The sequence below is a fragment of the Neopelma chrysocephalum genome, unplaced genomic scaffold (assembly GCF_003984885.1).
Source record: "Neopelma chrysocephalum unplaced genomic scaffold, ASM398488v2 Primary Assembly neopelma1_85, whole genome shotgun sequence".
NCBI lineage: Eukaryota > Metazoa > Chordata > Aves > Passeriformes > Pipridae > Neopelma > Neopelma chrysocephalum.
In genome coordinates, this window is record NW_020897747.1 from 1,320,423 (window position 1) to 1,342,825 (window position 22,403).

At 47.8% G+C, this 22,403-nt stretch overlaps 1 protein-coding gene across 1 annotated transcript in view; it reads right to left on the reverse strand.

Moving 5' to 3' along the window:
• Positions 1–18,846, reverse strand: part of TCERG1L (transcription elongation regulator 1 like) — a 58,688-nt gene extending 39,842 nt beyond the window's left edge. Inside the window, exons 1-4 of the mRNA XM_027692127.1 lie at positions 18,548–18,846; positions 17,093–17,239; positions 16,068–16,248; positions 6,771–6,926 (exon numbers count right to left, since the gene is read on the reverse strand). Coding sequence (XP_027547928.1) covers positions 6,771–6,926; positions 16,068–16,248; positions 17,093–17,239; positions 18,548–18,811 — 748 coding nt within the window. The 5' untranslated portion in view covers positions 18,812–18,846. The remainder of the gene's footprint in view (positions 1–6,770; positions 6,927–16,067; positions 16,249–17,092; positions 17,240–18,547) is intronic.
• Positions 18,847–22,403: the final 3,557 nt, after the last annotated feature.

Consider the following 22,403-nt stretch of genomic DNA (forward strand, 5'->3'; position numbering starts at 1 on the left):
CACCTAAAATGTTACACAGAGCAAGAAAAATGCACACAAAGCAATGTCACTCCTGGGGGATCTTCCCACCTTTTACACAGACCTCAAGAAAACTGGCTCCTTTGTTCCCTTCTCCAAATCTCCTCAATATTCCTAGTAGGTACCAACAAGCAGGGACAGAAGAGCTGGGTTTGATCATGGCGCTGGGAATTACTTGGTATCACACAACATTCCATCCTGGCTGCTTTAAGCCTTGGCCACACACACAAAGTTCCTGATGGTTTAATTGCGTAAGTAAATTTAAGGAAACAACAGCAGGAGCCTGCAAAACAAGGTGTTCCCTCAGCTCTGATTTAAAACTCATGATCACACACAGTAATTCTCATCCATTTCCCTTCTCCTGGAAGGGGACAAGCCAAGGAATCTTCTTGGAACTAGTCCATTATCCTTGCAAGACTTATTTCTTCATTTCAGTTCATTTGGTTTTTCCTTCTCAGACTCCTGCTCCATTTACAGGAAATATATCATGCTTAGAGAAAACTGTTTTAAGCTACACAAATCTCAACTAAATCTGAGTCTGCAACAGAAAAACAGGAGGCAGGGGAATCCTTTATAAAAAGTCTTCCAAGGGGTAAATGGTGTCTCTTGTAGCTCCTGAGGAGGAGCTGAACTGATTTGAGTGAGATGTTTGAGCAGGGGTGGGAAACACTCACTGACACAGCCAGAAAATGAGACCTTTTCCCTATGGATTCCCAGTGGTCCATCTGCCACAGGCGGGAGGAATTCAGCCCTTAAAGCAGAGCAGGACCTGCCAAGATCCCACCAGTCCTGAGCCATTACAGCCCCTTGTCTCAAGTGTGAGATCAAGAGAGTTTGTGCATCCACATCACAGAAAACATGGAACCATTCAGGTGGGAAAAGCCCTCTAAGATCACTGAGCCCAACCATTCCCAACACTGCCAAGGCCACCACCCATGTCCCCAAGTGCCACATCCACTTGGCTTTTAAATCCCTTCAGGGATGGGGGCTCCACCACTGCCCTGGGCAGCTGTGCCACGGCTGGACAGCCCTTTTAGGGAAGGAATTCTTCCTAATTTCTAATCTAAATCTCCCTGGCACAGCTTGAGGCCATTTCCCCTTGTCCTGTCCCTTGTTCCCTGGGAGCAGAGCCCAACTCCCACCTGGCTCCCCCCTCCTGTCAGGGAGTTGCAGAGCCAGAAGGTCCCCCCTGAGCCTCCTTTTCTCCAGGCTCAGCCCCCCCAGCTCTCTCAGCTGCTCCTGGTGCTCCAGACCCTTCCCCAGCTCTGTTCCCATCTCTGGACATGCTCCAGCCCCTCAATGTCTTTTTCAAATCAGACCAAAACATTTCAAGGCTGCCCAAGTAACCACAAAGCACAAAATAAGAAGACAAGCAATCTCTAGTGCTTTTAGGTGCCTCTCCATGTGCATAGCACAGGAGTGGCAGCACCTTGGCCCCCCCAGCCCAGAGGCCCATCCTGGGGGGGGGAAGAGCAAACTGCAACCAATTCAGATAAAATTCCTCCAAGGGACACAGGGAAAATTGCCAACTGCTGTATCAGTACTAATCTTCCAAGTACCAGCAGTGACAATCCTCAGTCTGCACACCTTGCTTGGCTCTTGGTTGGGGAAAACCCCCCCGGCAGGTGTTTTAACTGTGTAATTGCTATTACTGACAGTGAAACCTGATTTAAACACTCTATAAGTGCACTGGCATTTTTCAAAGAAAAAAACCCTAGTACTTATTTTACCAAGCAGTTAAAGTCAATTACATCTGACTTTGATGACATTTACCGAGCAAAGAGCTTGGCATGAATGAAAGGATTTGGTTGTTTGTCTTTTGTAACTACAGGAAATATTTATATTTTCTCTTTTGTCAATATCTTGTTATTACATGGGAGACACTGAACGAGGCCCCTCTGGTTCACACCTGAGGAAACAACTGTTTGTTAGGCCACGAACGTGATGAATCCCAGAATCACTGAGGCTGGAAAAGACCTCTGAGATCAAGTCCAACCTGTGACTGACCCCCACCTTGTCACCCAGCCCAGAGCACTGAGTGCCAAGTCCTGTCCTTAAGCACCACAGCAGCACATTCCCTCCACAAGGGTATTTTTATTCTGCCAGAAGATCTTTCCTTCTACTTCTGGTTCATCATACCAATGATATTCCAGGAGCAGGAGGATTAGAGAGGCTTTTTTTCTATATGTACATAAGACCATGGAATATCCTGAGTTGGAAGGGACCCACAAGGACCATCAGTCCAACTCCTGGCCCTGCCCAGAACACTCCAACAATCCCACCCTGTCCTTGAAAGCACTGTCCAAATGCTCCTTGGACTCTGGCAGCCTTGGGGTCATGACCACTGCCCTGGGGAGCCTGTTCAGTGCCCAGTCACTCTCTGGGGGAAGAACCTTTTCCTGAGATCCAACCTAAACCTGCCCTGACACAGGCCCAGCTGTTCCCTGGGTCCTGTCACTGGTCCCCAGGCATTCTCTGAATGCCTTGGGAATCCCAGTCTGTTTGTACAGACCAAGTGCATCATGATCCACAAATCCAGTTGGGTCCAACCACATATTTTCACCAGTAAATGCTCCATGATTGACTTCATTTTTTCAATTTTTTCAAATTTGCAATATCAGACCGTTCTGCCTGCCATCACTCTGCCTGTCCTTTTCATGAAGTTTGCTTTGGTAACTCAAAAAACAGCTGAATTTTCACACAATTAGAACCATCACCCCATTTCTTAGAGAGTCTTAATTGGGCAGCTGAGCGCTTCCAGTTTCCAGCAGAGATTTTGTGTCCAACAGGAGAAGAGAATTGATGCTCATTTCAATGTGATTCTGGACGTTAATTTATCCCACTGTACAATCATGTCTTCCCTTGCATGTGCCAACACAGATAGGAACAGAAAAGTAATTTTATGCTGAATATTAGCTCCAGTAGGAAGTTATCACTTTAATAACTATAAACATTCATTATCTTGCTTCGTTACACAGCATTAAAGCTGGGCAGATCATTTACAACAAGCTTGTTAGAACTACTCAGCATTCCAAGTCAAGCCTATTTTACTGCCAGGCATGTGGGACACCTAGGAAAGAGAAGGAAAAGCTTCCTGAGGAGAAGAACATCACATTTCTGGTTAGAATATTTGTGATTTTTCTAAAATAGTTATTTTTTGCTCACCTAATACCTAGGAATTCTGGTATGCAGGATGGCCAGACTAATCTTAAATTACCACTGAATGAATCATCTTCATGATGGGAATGAGCCCAGCAGAGAGGGGCTCTGTTCCTGGCAGAACAGGCAGGAACAATCCCAGTGCCCAGAACTGTGTGAGTTCTCCAAGTATTTACTCACTGGATCACAGTTTTTAATTAATCTTGTAAAGACAAGAAAGAAAAGGGTTTGTAGCTTCCACAGAGGTTGGACAAATGTCCTCAGCCCAGCTTTCCCCAGCCCTGTAGTCTGCTGGAACACCCAACCCCACCAGCTGGACACTGGGAGGAGATGAGCAGAACAAACCTCCGGGTAAGTGGGAGGTACTGGAGATGTCCAGCCTTGCTCCTTAATTTCTTCAATTCCATTTCCCAGAAAACAAATATTTTTTACAGACAAATTTTATCTCACAGAATCACTGAATTGTTAAGGTTGGGAAAGCCCTTGAAGATCATCAAGTCCAAATGTCAATCCAGCACCACCACCATGGTCACAACTAAATCATGTTCTCAAGTGCCACATCCATAAGGTTTTTGAACACTCCCAAGGATGGGGGCTCTACCACTGCCCTGGGCAGCTGTGCCAGGGCTGGACAGCCCTTTTAGGGAAGGAATTCTCCCTAATTTCCAATCTAAATCTCCCCTGGCACAGCTTGAGGCCATTTCCCCTTGTCCTGTCCCTTGTTCCCTGGGAGCAGAGCCCAACCCCCCTGGGCTCTCTCCTCCTGTCAGGGAGTTGCAGAGAGTGAGAAGGTCACCCCGAGCCTCCTTTTCTCCAGGCTAAACCCCCCCAACTCCCTCAGTTGCTCCTCAACAGACCTGTGCTCCAAATATTGTACAGTAAATTCCCACCCCACTCATTCACAATCACAGAATCATGGAACTGTATAGGTTGGAAAAGATCTTGAAGATCATCAAGTCCCACTGTTAATGAGCCTCACCTTTGACAGCAGTAAGAAACTGGGGAGAGAAGAGGTTGGCCAGGAAACATCTGGCAACATCCAGGCCAGGTTGGACAGGGCTTGGAGCAACCTGGGATAGTGGAAGGTGTCCCTGCCCATGGCAGGGGGTGGGAGTGGCTGGGCTTTAAGGTCCCTTCCAACCCAGAATAGATTGGATTCTATGTGATTCTATGATTCCATGAAGATATTAGGCTGAGCTTAAGGGTGTAATGGGAGTAACTCCACTGTCATGTTACCTTTCCCCAGCACTGACCCCTCGCTAAGTGCTGTGACCACTCAAACAGCCATTACCCCTGTTTGCTGCGGGAGAGGAGCTGCTTCCTCCCAAAAACACCGTTAAAATCACTGAATAACTTATGAAAATGTGGTTTAAACCAGTTAATGAAGGGGTGACAGACACATGAAAGGCCCCAGACAAGCGCTGGCATTAAGAGCTGGTTTAACACACGACGTTGTTTGGCCGTTTAGGTGCCGAGAGGAAAAATACTGAGTCACTTCCCAGCTGTTCCATGGCAGGGTAAAACAGTGCATTGAAACTTTAAATAATTCGAGAAGCCAGGAACAGGTGGCAAATGGTTTAGGTGGCAGATGGTGCCTTTTTTAATATTTGTACTCACTGCTAATTTAGGGAGTCCATAACCACAGACTCAGCTCTTACCTTCTTCACTCCAATAATTAAAAAACTGCACATAAAGAAAATAAATACCCAATTCTTTATAGAGTAGTTGTAAAAGTGGTATTGGAGGTCACTAGACATCCCATACCTGAATACTCCACGTAACTGCTTTTGTTCCCAAAGTTAATTGCATTTGGGTTTCTTTAAGATCATCTTCAAAGCCTTGGCTTGACAGTGCTGGGAAATTCAGTTTTCTCTCCACCAGCAGAGCTCACAAGCACGAAGGTGCAGCACAGCGAGGAGCTGCATCTCCACAAGCTCCTATTTAGTCTTTATATTAAACCTGGCACGAAAACTAAGCTAACAGTGAGGCTGGCATTAAATATTTAAGGGAACATTTTGCCTGGTAGATGCATGAGCAGAACCACGAGTAGATGCAAAAAGAAGAAAAAGGGGGAAAAAAAAGGAATAAAATAACGAAATGGAGCTGAAACAGCATTGCTGGAACCTTGTCCATGTAAGCCATTGATGTGACAGCAGACAGCACAGAAATATTGTGCCAAGCCCCTTCCCCCTCTCAGTGCTGCTGGACTGCTCCAGCCCCAGTACCTGAGTTTTAGTCCAGTGAAAGTCCAGTCACAGATCACTCATGTAGAAATAGGTTCCTCGAATTTAAATATTTTAAATAAAATTTTATGTTGCTACTAAACCCAATATTTTATGCTGCTTTTTTTCTGTATATTTATTTCATGATTACAATTTTCCAAGCTCAGGACAGTGACAAACAAATACCCAACAATAAAAACGATGATAGGAGCTTCTCCCGTGGCAGAGCCAAAGCACAGAAAACCTGCACCACCCAGCACATCCCACCCACGTCTGCTCAGCCCCATCCCCAGCTGGGATCCTTCACAGTAAAAGGCAACACATGGGTTTAAATTCCCTAAATATCCTGTACTCTCTTATAGCTCTGATTTTCTTTTACAAAATGTAAAATAAATTGCATTAAAATGAACCCCAACTCAGGGAAGAACACATCTAACAAGTAATTTCGCTTTTTATATAAAGAATTATTTTTTTCTCCTTTGGTTTCTCCTCCAAGATACTCATAAACAGGCAAAGTGTTTTCTATGGGTCAAATGCAATATTCCATGGGAAGCACCACCAAATCTCTGCCCTACAGTAGAATTAATTCAGGAACAATAATCACTGAGATACATTTCTCATGAAAAGATTTCGTCTGAGCACCAAAGCCATAACCACACACCTTCTGTGAAATCCAATCTCACTATATGGAAAACATACCCTAATTTACATTTTTAACTTCATCAACACATAACATTTCTAAATATAGCCTTGAGCATTCAAAGCACAGCCTCGAAAATTACCCTTAAGACTTTAAACCAGCCCCGGTGAGGCAGAGATGCCCCAGTACCTCCCCAGCTGCCACATACAGAAAGTTTTTACTCAACACCACACCAAGAAAACAGTGTTTTTTTCCAGTCAGAAACCACATCTTAACCTATTGGAAAAAAAACACAGACCCAGGCTGGGTCTCCCAGTGTGCTTTAAAATGATAAACAGCCAAGGAATCTACTTAAGTCTTAATCAAATATTATTCTACATTGAGCAGATACCTTTCAAACACCGACACTTAAGCTGAGGATCAGCTCCAAAGGCTTGGTGTAGCTCAGACCACGTTTCCTTACAGAACTCACTGAGATGGAGGAACCAGTTCAGTTCATGAACTGCCTGTAAATGCCACAGCAACAGGACCACTGCAAATGCCCACAGAGTTCTGAACTCACCTCTGACATTTCAGAGGATGCCTCCAAACTGCCCCAGAAAACCCACCTTCAACCCCCGATTGCAGCGACACCCCCTGCACCCGTCAGGATTTACCCAACACACACAGAAGCCTCTCTGTTGCATGAAAACATGAAAAGCTGCTCATCAGTGTCCCAGGAGGGACCTTACCTGGGAAGGGTGAAGCCACCAGCGGGATTTTGAGAGGGGAGAAGGTGAGGAGGTGGCAGGGCTGGGGGGCCTCGGGCTCCACCGACACCACGGCCGCCGTGGCCAGAGCCAGGGTCTGGTTGGCACCCATGGCCTTCAGGCTGTTCTGGCAACCACCTGTGGGACAGGGAGGCACAGCAGGGTTATCTGGATGGGAAACAGTGGGTTTAGGTAAAAGGATGTTTTCAGGACTCGGTTTCAACACAAGATGGAACAAAAGTCTGCAACACTTCCCACCTGGTCCCTGCTGCTGCATGTCAGAGACACTGGAGTTTGAATATATACTATATATAATATATGTATATATTATATAGTGAGGGCATATCTGCAGTATTGGGTTCAATTCTGGTCTCCAGAACTCAAGAATCCCAGAATCACTGAGGATGGAAAAGGCCTCCCAGATCATTCAGTCCACCCTGTGCCCAATCCCCACCTTATCACCCAGCCCAGAGCACTGAGGGCCATGTCCAGTTGTCCCTTGGACACCTCAGGTATGGGGACTCCACCACCTCCCTGGGCAGCCCCTTTCAATGCCTGATCACCCTTTCTGTGAAGAAATTTTCCCTGATGTCCAACCTGAACCTCCCCTGGCAAAGCTTAAGGCCATTGCCTCTTGTCCTGTCACTGGTTGCCTGGGAAAAGAGATGAAGCAGGAAAGACAAGGAGCTACTGGAGAGGGTCCAGCAGAGGCCACAGAGATAATCTGGGGTTTGGAGCATCTCTCTGATGAGCGGAGACTTGAGGAGCTGGGCCTGGTTAGCCCAGAGAAGAGAAGGCTGAGGGGATCTCATCAGTGCACACAAATATCTCCAAGGGGTGTCAGGATGGTCCCACACTCTGTTCAGGGACAGCATGAGGAGCAATGGCCAGAAAATAAGACACATCAAGTTCCACCTCAGCATGAAGCAGAACTTCTTTCCATGGAGGTGGCAAAGCCTGGAACAGCTGCCCAGGGAGGGTGTGGAGTCTCCCTCTCTGGAGACATTCCAACCCCACTTGGACTCATTCCTGTGTCACCTGCTCCAGGTGACCCTGCCTGGGCAGGGAGATGGACTGGGTGATCCCCAGAGGTCCCTTCCAACCCCAACTATTCTGTGGCTCTGTGATATATTTCCTAAGGACTCCCAAAGCCCCTTTCCTAATCATTATTCTGAAGTCCCAGCTCATGGCTGGAGCATTTTTAGATATTAAAACCCCACAGATGTGAAAACATCATTATAACCCAGAGGGACAAGGCAGCAGTGACTCATATCCAAACTGTGCAGAGTTATTAAATATAAATGAAAAAACCTCAATAAAAAAGCCAAATATTTGAGCACATTGAACACAATTATTCTGAACTTTCCTAAATATAAGTTGTCTGATTTCAAACTTGATTTTTTTATTACTTGCTATATTAACAACCCAATGTTCCTCTTGCCTTTCTGGCTGCTCTGCTTTGTTCTGCACACAAATACCTGGGTTTTACAAGCTGTACATTCATATCCTTCATCTCAGAAACATCACATGCAGGAAACTTCCAATGGTCTAACGTGAGAACTAAGGAGTCTTCCAAATTAAAGCTCAAGCAGCATTTAGACTCTATCCTATTCACCTCTGTCTGACAAACTTGCAGGAAAGACCTTCAGAGCTCAATCTTGGCTAAATATGTTAAATAAATGAGAATATGAGGAATAAAAATCTTGAGGAGAAAACCTAATTTGACACACAGCAGCTGTTCCTCCCTCCACACCGAGCTAAGGATTCCAGAATTAAGCAATCATTAGCTTATTATGTCATTCAGCAAACACTCCCAGCTCCTGTGGAAATCCTTCAGGCAACAGGAGGCAACTGTAGTGCTCCAAAAGAATCACTATTTGATAAGACTCCTCACTCCAGGCACAATGTCAGTCTGGGGGGTTCCTTTATCCTTTGTATCACTGAGAGGAAAACAGGGAATCGGTGTTTGGGAAGGGGGACTGTCAGGGGGAAGATGCAGCACCTACAACATCACTGCTGCAGGGTGGAATCACAGAATCATGGAATCACAGACTGATTTGGGTTGGAATAGACCTTAAAGCTCATCCAGTCTCCCCCTGTTCCACTATCCCACACCTTCCACTATCCCAGGTTGCTCCAAGCCCTGTCCAACCTGGCCTGGAACACTTCCAGGGATGGGGATTTCTCTGGGAAATCTCCATTCCAGCCCCTCACCACTCTCACAGCCAAGAAATCCTTCCCAATATCCCATCTAACCCTGCCCTCTGGCAGTGGGAAGCCATTCCCCTTTGTCCTGTTGCTCCAGGCCCTTGTCCAAAGTCCCTCTCCAGTTCTCCTGGAGCCCCTTTAGACACTGGAAGGGCTGCTAAGGTCTCTCTGGAACCTTCTCTTCTCCATGTGAACACTCCCAGCTCTCTTAGCTTTGTTCTAACTCTTTATAGACAATTATTTGTCAATAACTAAGCCATGCACTAGTAAAACAGAAGTTTAAATATTTTCAATAATCATCACCAAAAAAAAAGTTTGTTATTTCTAATGTATCCCTCAATGCCAAGAAACACCTGCAGATGCACTAATTAACAGGCACACAGGCCAAAAAAGCTCACAAATATTTCAGTTTTGATCATTCAGTGATGGATAAACGAAAACAAATTTTTCTGCCAGAGTCATGACAAATATTTAAATTAAAATAAATAAAAATCAGTGTCCAACTAATCCAAGTGTTAAATCCAAGCTTATTTTGTATTCACCTGGGGACTAGAACAGCCATTTAGTGAGGTCAAACACCTGGCCTCCCAGAATCAAGGCTCATTCCTAATTCCAGCTGTCTGCAGCTGGGAAAAATCCACAAAACATCTCCTGTAGCTCTTATGAAAACTAATGTTGTTTGGAAAAATGGCTTTTCTACTGGCTTCCTACAGGGTACATGAGTAGAAAGGTTGTTTACTTCTTATTTGATTATTTTATTTTGGAGAAGAGGATGCAATTTCCCAAAAGAGTCCAGGAAAAGAGGAAAATAATGTGAGCCTTGGTTGCTTGGCCAGTCAGAGCTTCTGCCAGCACCAATGAGTAACAGTCCTGGAGCAGGGCTTCCTTATTAAACTTTTATCAATCCCCTTATTAAAGTTTCATCAGTCAGTTGAAAGAGAAGTTTGGGTGATTTCCCCTCCTTTGATGAAGTTCTCTCTCCTTCTCTCCTGGTAAATAACTCCATGAAGAAAGGACTATCCCTGTGATTGTTAATCCAGGAGAGGAGGCACAGGTGGAGTGTGTGGGATCAGCAAAGCCCCTCTCCTATTTGCAGGCAGCTCAACAATCACTCATCGATTTATCAGCTCTAACACAACACTGGACTTGCCAAAGCTGGCCCAGGACGTGGCTCCTTGAGGGCTGAGGACTTTCATCTGAGAAGTTCTTCTCAGAAACCAACCAGATTCTGCCGTAAGATTTTTGAAAAAGTTCTTGAAAGAGTTTTTTAGAATCATCATTAACCATTCCACATTTATAGGTGGAATTCCAAGAGTCAAATGCCTTGAAAATAGGAGCAAAATGCAGCTGTCAACATCCTTGAGGGGGAAAATATGCAATATTTTTCCTAGCAACGGTGGTTTCCCAAATCTGTTTTTGGCAGGTCAGGGTACACCCTGGGCAGGGAGGTGAGACTTGTCTGCTGAATCCCAGAATCACTGAGGTTTGGAAAAGCCCTCCCAGCCCACTGAGTCCAATCTGTGCCCGATCCCCACCTTGTCACCCAGCCCAGAGCACTGAGGGCCATGTTCAGTCCTTCCTTGGACACCTCCAGGGATGGGGACTCCACCACCTCCCTGGCAGCTCCTTCTGATCCCTTTCCAGAAAGAAATTTTTCCTGAGAATCAGGAAGAATCATCATCAAGGCCTGACGCCAGTCATGCTTTAACAGGAGCTTCTGATGTCTGTTGGAAGGAATTTTGCCCTTCCAACCATCCAGCCCCACCCATCCCAGCCCCCACACCTACAGGGTGATGCTCCATGCCCCTCTGGCCATTCCACCCCCATCCCACAGGCTCCATACCATCACCTGCTGAGCTCCTGCAGCAACATCGATCCTTCAATAAGTGAAGCCATGGATTGACTTAAACAGCATATTTATCCCTCTGCAAAGGAAAACATATTGATATCCCTGTCTCCTGCGACCCAACGGGGGAAAACAGCTTGTGTCACTTCCATTTGTAAACTCCAGTTATTGTATGAGCATGCCAGGGGGAGCCTCACCAACCCCTCACTTTTCTGCTCATTTGCAATAAACAAAAATCCCTGGCTCCTCACCAACACCACCCTGCAAAGCACTAGGAGAGCTGCATTTATTTACCAGGAGGCCTGGGGTCAGGCAGGACAATGGTATGATAGGGTCAGAATTGCCAGCCTTGCCCATAAATAACACATTGTACGTTTTATTTCTATAATGGAAGTGTTAAACCAACCTGAACCTGGCTAAATTTTCTCTTGATTTGGGTTGATACCAAGAAAAAGCACCAAAGAACTATAAACTTAATAAGCAAAACAAAAACTTTGTGAAGACTGTGATTAAAGTCAAGCATTCCCAGACCTAATAAAGCATTTGGCTCTGCAATGCTTGAACACTCCACAAATAAAGAGGGGTTTGATGGCTTTTCAGGGACATGAAGAGGGTCCTGCAGTGCTATTGTTGTTTCCCAAACAGGGAGCCCCAGCACACGCATGTTAAATACAAGATAATCCAATTTGAGAAGCCCAAACCTGATTATTTGTATATGCAAATGGGCTTCAAATCAAAGCTTGTGCTCAGGAAATACAGAAGGCCGGAGGTCCTGGGTCCCGTATTTCAGAACTTCCGAAAAAACATAAGACAGTAGAACTCAAATTCAACACAAAGCAACCCCACTTAATTCAGAGATTTGTAATGTCTGAAATCTAAACTGAAATTACCCAGAAAACTGTGCCTGTATGTAGGTGTGTATTTGCATATAAAGCCTAATGCTGATAATTGCTACAAGAGACACTGGCTCGGTTCTGTAAAGGTTCCTGTGGTTAAAGGAAAGAAAGGACACTGACAGGGAGGATCAAAGTTTTAATCTACTGAGGATATCCCACATGACATCCTTGTCTCTAACCTGGACATGGATTTGAAAGATGGACCACTTGGTGGGTAGGGAATTGTCCGGAAGGTCACATGCAGAGTTGTGGTCAATGGCTCGATGTCCAAGTGGAGCCCAGTGAGGAGTGGTGTCCCCAGGGGGTGGGATTGGGACTGGAGCTGTTTGACATCTGTTTCTGTGACAGGAACAGCGGGATTGATGCACCTTTGGCCAGTTTGCCAATGACACTGAGCTGGGTGGTTGTCCTAGTTAGAACAGCTGGGACCAATTCATCACTGGATGGGTGTAACCCAAACCTGTGTATTCTATAGCCTTCCATGCCATTTCCCAGAAACTGTTATCAATAGAGCATTTACACCCTCTGCCCAGAGCAGCCTGACTCCTCAGGCTATAAACTAGGCGTTAAGTGGCCTGCAAGATAGGAAGACGTTCCTGTCCTCATGCCCTTTTATGGAAGTCCCTGCTCTGAGGGAAGGACTGAGCATTCCTGCCTGAACTGGAGAATATATAAACTTGGAGTTTTGGAACCTTTTTACCACTCGTGGGATCCAGAGGAAGACTGCAGCTCACCGCTCTCAACCAGACTGAGACCACCACACTCGACTGGACTGCAATCACCACTTTTTGACCAGACTGCAGCAGCTCTCCCACCAGCAGGTTTTTCCCCTCTCCCTTTACTTTGGACTCGGGGGAGGGGGGGGGCAAGGAACACCACTTTTGTTCATGCCCCAGGGTGCTGGGTTATACATTTGGGTTTTGTGAGTTAAAACCAATTGTCTGTCTGTATAATTGTACTTATTGTATTATTTTAATAAATTGTTATTCTGACTTTTAATCTCTCTTTTGAGTTGAGTTCATTTCCCCTGCTGGTTAACTTTTAAACCAGCACAGTGGTGCAGTCACACGCTCGAGGGAAGGGCTGGGGCATCCAAAGGGATGTGCAGAGGCTGGAGAGGTGGGGCTGTGCCAAATTCATGAAGGTCCTACAGCTGGGTCAGGGCAATCCCATCACAGGCTGGAAGGAGAATGGCTGGAGAACAGCCCTGGGAAGAAGGACGTGGGGCTGTTGGTGGATGCCACATCCCTGGAAGTGTTCAAGACCAGGTTGGAGCAATCTGGTCTAGTGGAAGGTGTCTCTGCCCGTGGCAGAAGGTTGAACAAGATGAACTTTAATGTCCCTTCCAAGCCAAACTATTCCATGATTCTGTGAAAACCTTCCCAAACACACCAACAGGAACACACCCTTTGGAAGTAATCACTGCTGGTGAAGCTCTTGAGAGCCAGGAATGTCAAACTACAAGAACACCCCTTCAAGCACTTAAACCAACATTAACAACAGTAAAAGCACAGAATATCACGTACCAGAAGGTGACAGCTTTTATCTAATAGGTGCCACCAAGGGGTCCTGCCAATGCTTCTTCACCCCTAATTCAGCAGTCACTGACCTCACAGGGATGTGCAGGTGTCACCGGGGCACATCTGACTCAGGACCAAACCAGCCCTGACCTCACCCACATGGCTGAGAGCACAATGCAGGAGATAAAAATATTAATCCCTCCTTTGCAAAAATATCAATCCTTTCTTTGAGAAGTATCTATCCTTTCTTTGAAAAAACATCAATCCTTTCTCTGAAAAACATCCAGCCGCTGCCTTCCACCCAAACCTGCCAAATCCAGCAGACACAAAACAAGCCCTCATTCCGAGGTGGGCAAAGTCCACAATTCTCCTCAGATACACAAACCAATAAGTACATAAATTCATGGTTTGCACTTTGTGAGATAATAATAGAGCTTCCTTTCCTTACAGAAAATAACACCTTGTAGTAGCTGGAGCTGCAGCTGGTAAATTATGCATATTACCCTCCGCAGACTCAGTGCTCATTCCTTTATCTCTGGAACTGCAGATCCATTGAGGAAACAATTATATCATTACTGATAACTGTGCAAGGCAGACCCGCCGTACGAGCGGCTCCCGAAATGAATCCAACGCAGAGCCGGCAGAACCCTTATTAACTGCTCCGTTTGTACCACTTAACAAAGCCATTTGCTCACAGGGTTTTTATTAATCTCCACGTTAAGTGTAAAGACTACACAGCAAATACTTCAAGTGCCACCATAACCCTTGGAGAGGCAGGTTCTGGTTGTGGCTGGAGGACTCAGGCGGTGCCGTCCTGCAGGGATGGCCCCGCCTCGCACGTGTCCTGCACGAGCTCTGAGGCCACACAGCCTGGGATGTTACTGGATTGGCACAACCACAGCAACGAGAAATGAGATTTTCAGAAAGATGGGAAGGAATTCTTGACTCAGAGGGTAGGGAGGTCCTGGCACAGGTTGCCCAGAGAAGCTGTGGCTGCCCCATCCCTGCAAGTGTCCAAGGCCAGGTTGGATGGGGCTTGGAGCGACCTGGGCTAGTGGAAGGTGTCCCTGCCCAGGGCAGAGGCTGGGACTGGCTGGGCTTTAAGGTCACTTCAAACCCAAACCCTTCCAGGATTCTATGATTTAGAAAGGTGGTTGGGGGTCTTTGTACTCCTCCCTGCACTTCTCCCTCCCAGTGGAGCTCAGGGAGTTCTGAAGAGGCAGACAGTGCTGCGCACACTGCCGCAGGAAGAGCTGGATCCACCTGAGGATACCCTGTACAAACAGCCTGGTGTTTGCATATATTATCCAGGCAGAAGAAAACCTTCCCTTCTCCATGCTACTTCCAGACCTCAGACACGGCACCAGGCTGGGAATGTCCTGGTTCTGCCCAGCACATGCCCCTGACCCACTGCCAGGTACACTCTTGTGTTATCTGTGTGATAAAATGTTTGTGCATGTTTAAATAACATTGTTGTGTAATATTTTGAAATAATGAAATCTTTTAAACATACATAAACAAAGGAGGGGCTGTCGTTCCCCTGCCCAGAACATCTCCCTCACCATCACACTTTTCCTTAAACCCCACTTTCTCCTGCCTGGGAGCACAGCTTGATGCTTCCCCATGTCATGCTCGGGGGATGCAGCTGGTTTTATGGATAATAAATACAAATAAATAATATAATAAATATAAATAAATAAAAAACAGGGTTTCCCCACAGCAGCTTCACTCCTCCAGCTGAGCACTGGAGATCCTGGCAGGAGAAGGCAGCTGACAAATATGGCTTTGCTAAAACACCAAAATATGGACCCATTCGAGTGGTTCAACATGTCTCAGTGCTGAACAATATTCACTGCTAATTAATCAGGTTGGCAAATGAGCCCAAACAGCAACAATCTCTTCCAGCACACTCTGACTCTCAACAGTGATGGCAAAATATAACATCCCATGTGCTGCTCAGCTGCAAAATAAAAAGGACTTTATGGGGCAGAGACCACGGAAAGAGGAGGAAGGAACAATCGACAGCGAGCCATTAATTCTAATTCTCAATTTAAGAATACATTTAGAGGTTGAAACATCAGTAGCATTTTACTTCTCAACCTCTTCTCTGAAACAACTGCTATGTTACTACTGCAGTGACAAAATAGAGATTCAGCTCTACAGAAATGCATGTCCTGCTCTTTTCCAAGTATAACTGTTTTTTTCCAAGTATAAATCTTATTAACCCACAGAATCCGTGAATATTTATACAGAAAATATACATAATAGTATAAATATATTTATAAGTATATAACTCTTAGTCCTATTAATGATTTATGCAGATCAATGGAATTTATTTCACACTATCCCTGTGCATAACTGAGCCTTAATGAGCTGATTGATCAATTCCTCCCCTCTACTGCCAGTGGTCTACAGAGACCACACCGAACTCTTACAATGAGCAGCCAACAGAACTGTGCATGGGCTGTGCCATAGAATCATGGAATCATTCAGGTTGTCAGCAATTTCTTGTTTGAAAAATAAACTGTGCAGTTGGGGAGTGGCTGGTCCCTTCATTCCAGAGGTCAATGACAGGCTATGGAACGACTTGTTACAATCTCCTGTAATTACACATAGTCTGTTCCTTCTTTCAGAGTAATTCTAGAGGATGAAATGCACTTTGCCATCAAAGTTCAGCTCAAACAGGAGATTTTTAGTTGAATGGAAGGAAACCTTTGCTCTAGAGAATGGCTTGTGTTTCTCTGGGAGATGCATTAAGGGAAAAACACCAATTAACAGGCAAGTGCTTAATTATTTACATGCTACTGACCTGGTACCAGCTGAGGTGCCAACACCAGCGTGGGCAGTGGCCTGGAGGCAGCAGCTGGCCTGGCTACAGCCAGAGCTACTTGGTTGGTCATCAGCAGAGGTTTCTCAGCTCCCTGGAACAGCCTGGACTCCTCAGGATGTATCCAGGTTGAATCCAGAGCAAATGCATTGTTCAAGTATATCTGTCCAACAGGGAGAAATGAAAAATGTTACTGCTTGAGATAAAAAATTCAGTAATAAAAGTGAGACTAAAGTGTCTTTAACTCAGTATTATGACAGGTAGTATCTCACCTGGGGACAAATCTGCCAAACTAGATGGATTTCTGCTCCCTCAGTGTTGAGCCTGAGCTTAAGTGACCATTAAAAAATTAATTGGCTTTTAAAATGAATCATCAGCTGATGCAGCATCACAAAGAGAAAAGAATCACTGAAGGAAACGGTGTCCCAGACACAGCCACAGCCACTCCAGAGAGACCCATCGGCACCTCAGGGGATGCAGCCACCTTCCGAACCGGGGACGTGAGGTGAGGGAGGGGATGGGATGAAGGCACAGAGCTGCATTTTCAGCATTTGGATGGTAAATGGTCAGGTGAAGGTAACTGAGGGTGGGATGAGGACACAGGACCACGAGTGACCAGGTACTAGGGACATGGCAGCACTCATAAGTGACACCACTGCTGCCAGAGCTGGACCTCGGCATCACTCTGGGGTAAATAGGGGAAAAACCAGGAAGAAAGGGAAAACTCCCATAATCACATCCCATTTTAAAAATAAGACGCTCTATTCAATGGAGTAAAGACTAATATTGGAGATGTTCCAGGTTTTTTAAGGCTTCAGAAAAGCAAAGCTGCATAAGTGTTGCTCTGTCAACCCTCCCTCCCAACATTCCTCCTCCCCAGGGTTTTCCTGACAAACCACTGACCTCCCAGACTCCATCACAATCCACTAAACCCATAACATTCCTCAGCTTCCATACTTTATGTACTTCAGCCTTAAAACCACTTCAACATCCAAGATCAGACTTACTTTGCAGTTGGGCAGCCTTTTATCGATCCAGCTTTTCCCAGTGTGAGGCGGAACCGAAGCCGTGAACACAGGGGGGAAAACAGGGACAAATTCCACGCTCGAAGAAGGTGAAAATCCTATGACTGGAGAATGAGCTCCAAATATCCACTTTGGAGGAGGAAAAAAAACAGGAAGAAGAGTTAACAAGAGAATTTTATCCCAAGTAAACTGCTGCTTTTCATGACTTCCTAATTATTTTACAGAAGAGCACTGAGATTTTCAAGCACATTCCTCCAGTCCAACAAGAATCTGTGGTTCTTTGGGCATCACACGGTGAGCAGCACATGGCACTGGCATCATAAACTGCTTTAGGAAGCCACAAACCAGTAGCCTGGAGCACAGCAGCACTGGTAATGGCTGCAGTGGGTTTGCTCTGATCAGACCGAACCTCACACACAAAACCAAACATCACTAGAAAGTGCTTTGAAAATGAGTCTGGAGAACCAAAGGAAATGGCAGAAACGTATTTTTTCTCAACTTAAATTCTTTTGGCAAGCGGGTTCCCACAGCAAAACCACCTCTGCGGAGTCAAGTGGTCTCACGCTGGGGAATAATTGATGTTCCCGTTTCGTTAGACCCAGCACCGACTATTTTCTCCCGAACCACAAGAGACGCTCGAGCTCGAAACGGCTGGAAATCATCACACGAAATCGCGCGGACACTACAGCGCTCACATCCCGGGTTTATTTTTACCTCCGTATGGTAAAAAACATAAAGACGATGCAAAACTACAGCACAGCTCCGGCACCTGCACTGTGACAGGGAGAGCACCCGGCCGAGAGGCTCCGCTATTGCTGTTGCTGCTCACGGCAGCAATTAATAATTCAAATATTCATCAGGGGAAGCACTGGCGCGACACACCGGTTCCAGTGACACGGCTCAAAACTTTCGTCTTTATAAATATTCAAAGAACGCAGAGCGGTAATGCTGCCCCGGCTGCCGGAGCATCCCTCGCGTTCCCGCTGGATCTGCGGGAAGCGCATCCCCAGCCGGCGGGGAGCGGAGCCGGAGCCCAGACCCGCCGAAGGGACCCCCAGCCCTGCCGAAGGGACCCCAGCCCCTCTCCCAGCCCTCCTCCTCCCGGGGAAAACCCTGCCGCAGGTTTTTAGAGCCGCTGGAAGCGTCGCGATCCCCCACACTTGGAGGCGCGACCGGAGACCGAGCCCGGGGGTGCAGAGCCCGGGGAGGGGGATTGTAGAGCCCAGGGGGGCACCGCCCGGGGAAAGATGATACCGAGCCCGGGGAAGGGCGATGCCGAGCCCGAGGTGTCCCCGCCGTCCCGCGGGGTCCCTCCAGCCGCGTCCCCTCGGCGGGCGGGGGGGGGGGGGGGTCCCGTTGGCGGGGCTGGCGCCAGGCACGGACACGGCCCCGGGACGGCTGTGCCTCCCGGGGGTCGCGGGGCCGCTCCGCCCTTACCTGCCCCTGGAGCAGCGGCTCGGTGGTCGCGGGCAGCAGCGGCAGCAGCGGCTCTGCGGGGCCGCGCCAGCCCCGCAGCACGGCGGGGGCGGGGGGCGGCAGCAGCAGCGGCGGGGGCGGGGGGGGACCCCCGGCGTTGGCAGCGCCCACCCGGAGCAGCCCCGCGGCCGCGGGCAGCACCCAAGCCCAGGGGGGCGCGGGGGGCTCCGCGGGCGGCGGCCACAGCAGAGGCGGCGGGCGGGGGGCGGCGGCGGCCGGGAGCATCCCGCATGGCACGGGGTGAGCGGGAGCGGCTCCGCTCGGCTCCGGCACCGGCTCCGCTCCGGCACCGCCGCCGAGTGAACTCCGAGCGGCGGGAGCCGCGGGCAGGCTCCGCCCGGCGCGGGGGGGGCGCGGAGCGGGGCGGGGGCGCCGGGGCCGCCCCGGGGAAGGGAGAGAGGGAGGGGGCGCCGGGACCGGCCCCCGGCACAGCCCCCGCCGGGAGCGCGGACGCTGCCGTGTGCCGTGGGGGAATAAAATGGGCTTTTCGGCCACTTCCCTAGCGCCCGGGGGGCAGCCCCCGCGCGCGGGGGATCGGGGGGAGAGGCGGAGGGGGGATGCGTGGGGGTGGGAGAGACAGCTGGGCTGGGCACGGCCCCTCCGACAGCACCCCCTACACCCCAACACTCCCAACCTCCCGGAGCCCCCCCACCACCCCCAAAATCTTCCCAACTTCCCCAATCCCCCCGACCTCCCCAAAACCTCACCGAACCCCCAGCCTTCCCCAATCCCCCAACACCCTCGAACCCCCAAATCTCCCCAGCCTCCTCGGCCCCTCCCAAGCAGCCCCAAACCCCCGACCTGCCCCCCCCCAGTCTCTCTACCTTTCTCAGACCGTGAATGTGCCACAGCAGCAGCAGCAGCAGGAGGCTCAGGTATCCCACAGCTGCCCCCTCGAACACAACCCTTCTGTCTGCAGTGGAAATAACCTGAATTTAAACTAAAAAAAGGGAGAATTGTTTTAGATATTGGGAAGGAATTCTTCCCTGTGAGGGTGGTGAGGCCCTGGCACGAGTTGCCCACAGAAGCTGTGGCTGCCCCATCCTTGGAAGTGTCCAAGGCCAGGTTGGATGGGGCTTGGAGAACCTGGTCTAATGGAGGGTGTCCCTGCCCATGGCAGGGGGTGGAACTGGATGATCTTTAAGATGCCTTCTAACCAAAATAGCATAGAATTCTAAGGATTTTCAGGCATAAAGAAGCCTGATACCACTGCTACCACCAGAGAGCAGATCCCTTCTCCAACCCAGCTCAGGTGATCCTGGGCTGAGCCACCCCAGCAGGACAAGCAATGTGTTCTTTACAACCTGTGGGCTTGTTTCTCCTGCCTTCTCCTCCACACTGGGAAATAAAGCAGCTGAACAAACCCCTGCGAGCTGTTGACAGCATCCCAGCTTCCAGGAGCTCCTGCAAAAATTAAAGGAATGAATACCAGTGAAACAAGCCTGAGATCACACCAAGTGTTTCAGCTTCACGGTTTAAAATCATTGCAGAGGAACTGGATCTCCTTTGGCAGAGAACAACCTGAGTAAAGGTAATACTCAAGAAGGTTTGAAACCAAATTATGACGATCTGTGGCTGAACACTGAATCAGGGAAATACATTGCTCATAATTACCCTCAGAGAGACACTGAAATACTGATCTGAGTAAGGTACAAAGTGACAGGGTCAGATGGACAGAGGATCACTGCCGAATGTTTTAGTGTGTTTGTAAAATGTTTGTAAAATGTAAATGTTTAGTGTGTTTGTAAAACTCAACCACATCCTGGGAATAGTAACCGAGCAAGAGAAACAGAAATACAATGACTATATCAACAACAAAAACCAACAAACAAAAATGTTTGTTTCCTCTGAAATGCAGAGGTCCTCAAGTAGTTGGGTTTAAATGCAATAGGGGAAAAAGGCACCTGAGACAGTTCAGTCTCACCCCTGGTGCACACCTTAGCCCTCGGATACTGCAAAGAGCACTTTAGAAAGACAAAAAGCCCATTCAGCCCTGAAATAAAAGGTTCAGACCCATCATCTTCATTTCTGAAAAATGGGTCTAAGCACTCAAACAAGACATGCCTTTCATTTATATCTAAATTACAGATTTTTTTCTTGAGGACATTCTTAGCCACTGTTCTTCATGACAGGGTTGTCTTTGTGACACAATATCAGGTAATGACCAAACTTTCTGTTGTTAATGCACTGACTATTTCAAAGTACAGGTGCCATAAATCAGCAGCCATCCATAGGGATCCATTTGATTTGGTTGGTGAACACGAACAGAGTAGATCCCGGGCCACATTCCAAAGGCATTTTATAGAACACTCTGTGTGCAGGTGTATCTGGAGCCATGAACATTTGAAGCTGCCTGTAGGTGATAGCACTGACCAGAATCCTGGCACAGCTACACACTTAGCAAATCCCTAATGAATAAATTCCTCCCTGTTTCCATGCGTGATCCGAGCTCAGAGTCCCAGGGAAGGAGCAAGGACAGGGAATCTCCTCCCCCATCACAGGGATCTCGTGCTGGGTGAGAAAGCAAACGTGAGCACAGAGAGATCGTTCATTTGAGGGACCAATCCCCCCTTTCCCTCCCTCCCTCCCTCCCGGCAGGGCAGCAATCAGGACCCTGTCCCAGGAGCTCTCATTCCTCCTCCAGCAGAGCTGTCAAACCCCGGCCAAACAAATGAGCCTGCGAGGTGATTGTTCTGTTTCCTCACACCAGCACAGACCAATAGTCTGTCCCTCGGGTTAATCCTTATCTGCTGCTTCACTCATTTGTTTCCAGCAGTGGTGAAGAGCAGCTACTTCAGAAACGCATCAAATAAACCCACTGTGCCCCTAAATGTGCAACACCACATGACAAAGGGAAACGAGCCTCCGAGTCTGCTCGAGATCAGCTCCTGGAGCAGGAGAATTGATCGTCCTGTGTCTTTAATTCCAGCCAGATGCTTTTTATTCTCCCACACAGCTCGCTTCAAGCTTTGACAAATTCCCCGGTTTTGGAAATTGTGGCTGGATAGAGGGATTAACCCCCCGATGCCTAAACCAGTGTGGATCCCACGGGATTTCACAGCTGCTGGACGTGTGTGTGGTGGATGGGGGAGCAGCTTCCACTGCTCCTCGGAGCACAAGTCAACCCTCCAGTGAGCAGAATACCCAAGGGAAACACATCAAATTGAAAATCCTGACATGAAATGACCTCGTTTCTATTCCTGTCGTGTGAAATACCCGATCTCTGATTTGATTTTTGCTGAATTCCATTGATTTCCATGAGCCTGTTTCAACCCCATTAAAGGTATCAAAGAAATAGGAGGCAAATGAAGAGTAGCTTCAGTGCAATAAAAATCACTGCAGGAAAACCTGTGTGACACCTGACTTCAGCCTTCCCTGGAGCCCTTTTTCAGGTTCTCTGGAGAGTGGGAACTGCCTTGGAACACCTGGCTCCCTGGGAGACTTCCCAATCTGTCTGGCAGGACACGACCCATGGAAAATTGGGTGGAGAAAAGGATGGAGTATCATTCCCCCTGTAAAATTCCCTCTGTACAATATCAGTTTCCTTTCCATTTTATTCCATTAAATTTGTTTTCTGATTTCTTCTTCAATATTCACAAGCTGGTTTTATATGAATATAGAGTTATTGATACCAATGCTTCAAACTCTTGTTTAGGAAGGGAAAACAAATGAGGAATTGCTGCCCTTCCATTCATAGTCAACTGAAAGCAGGAACAAGAGGGCACAGGCAAACACAGAATCCCAGACTGGTTTGGGTTGGAAGGAACTTAAAGCTCATCCAGTCCCTCCCTGCCATGGGCAGGGACACCTTCCACTA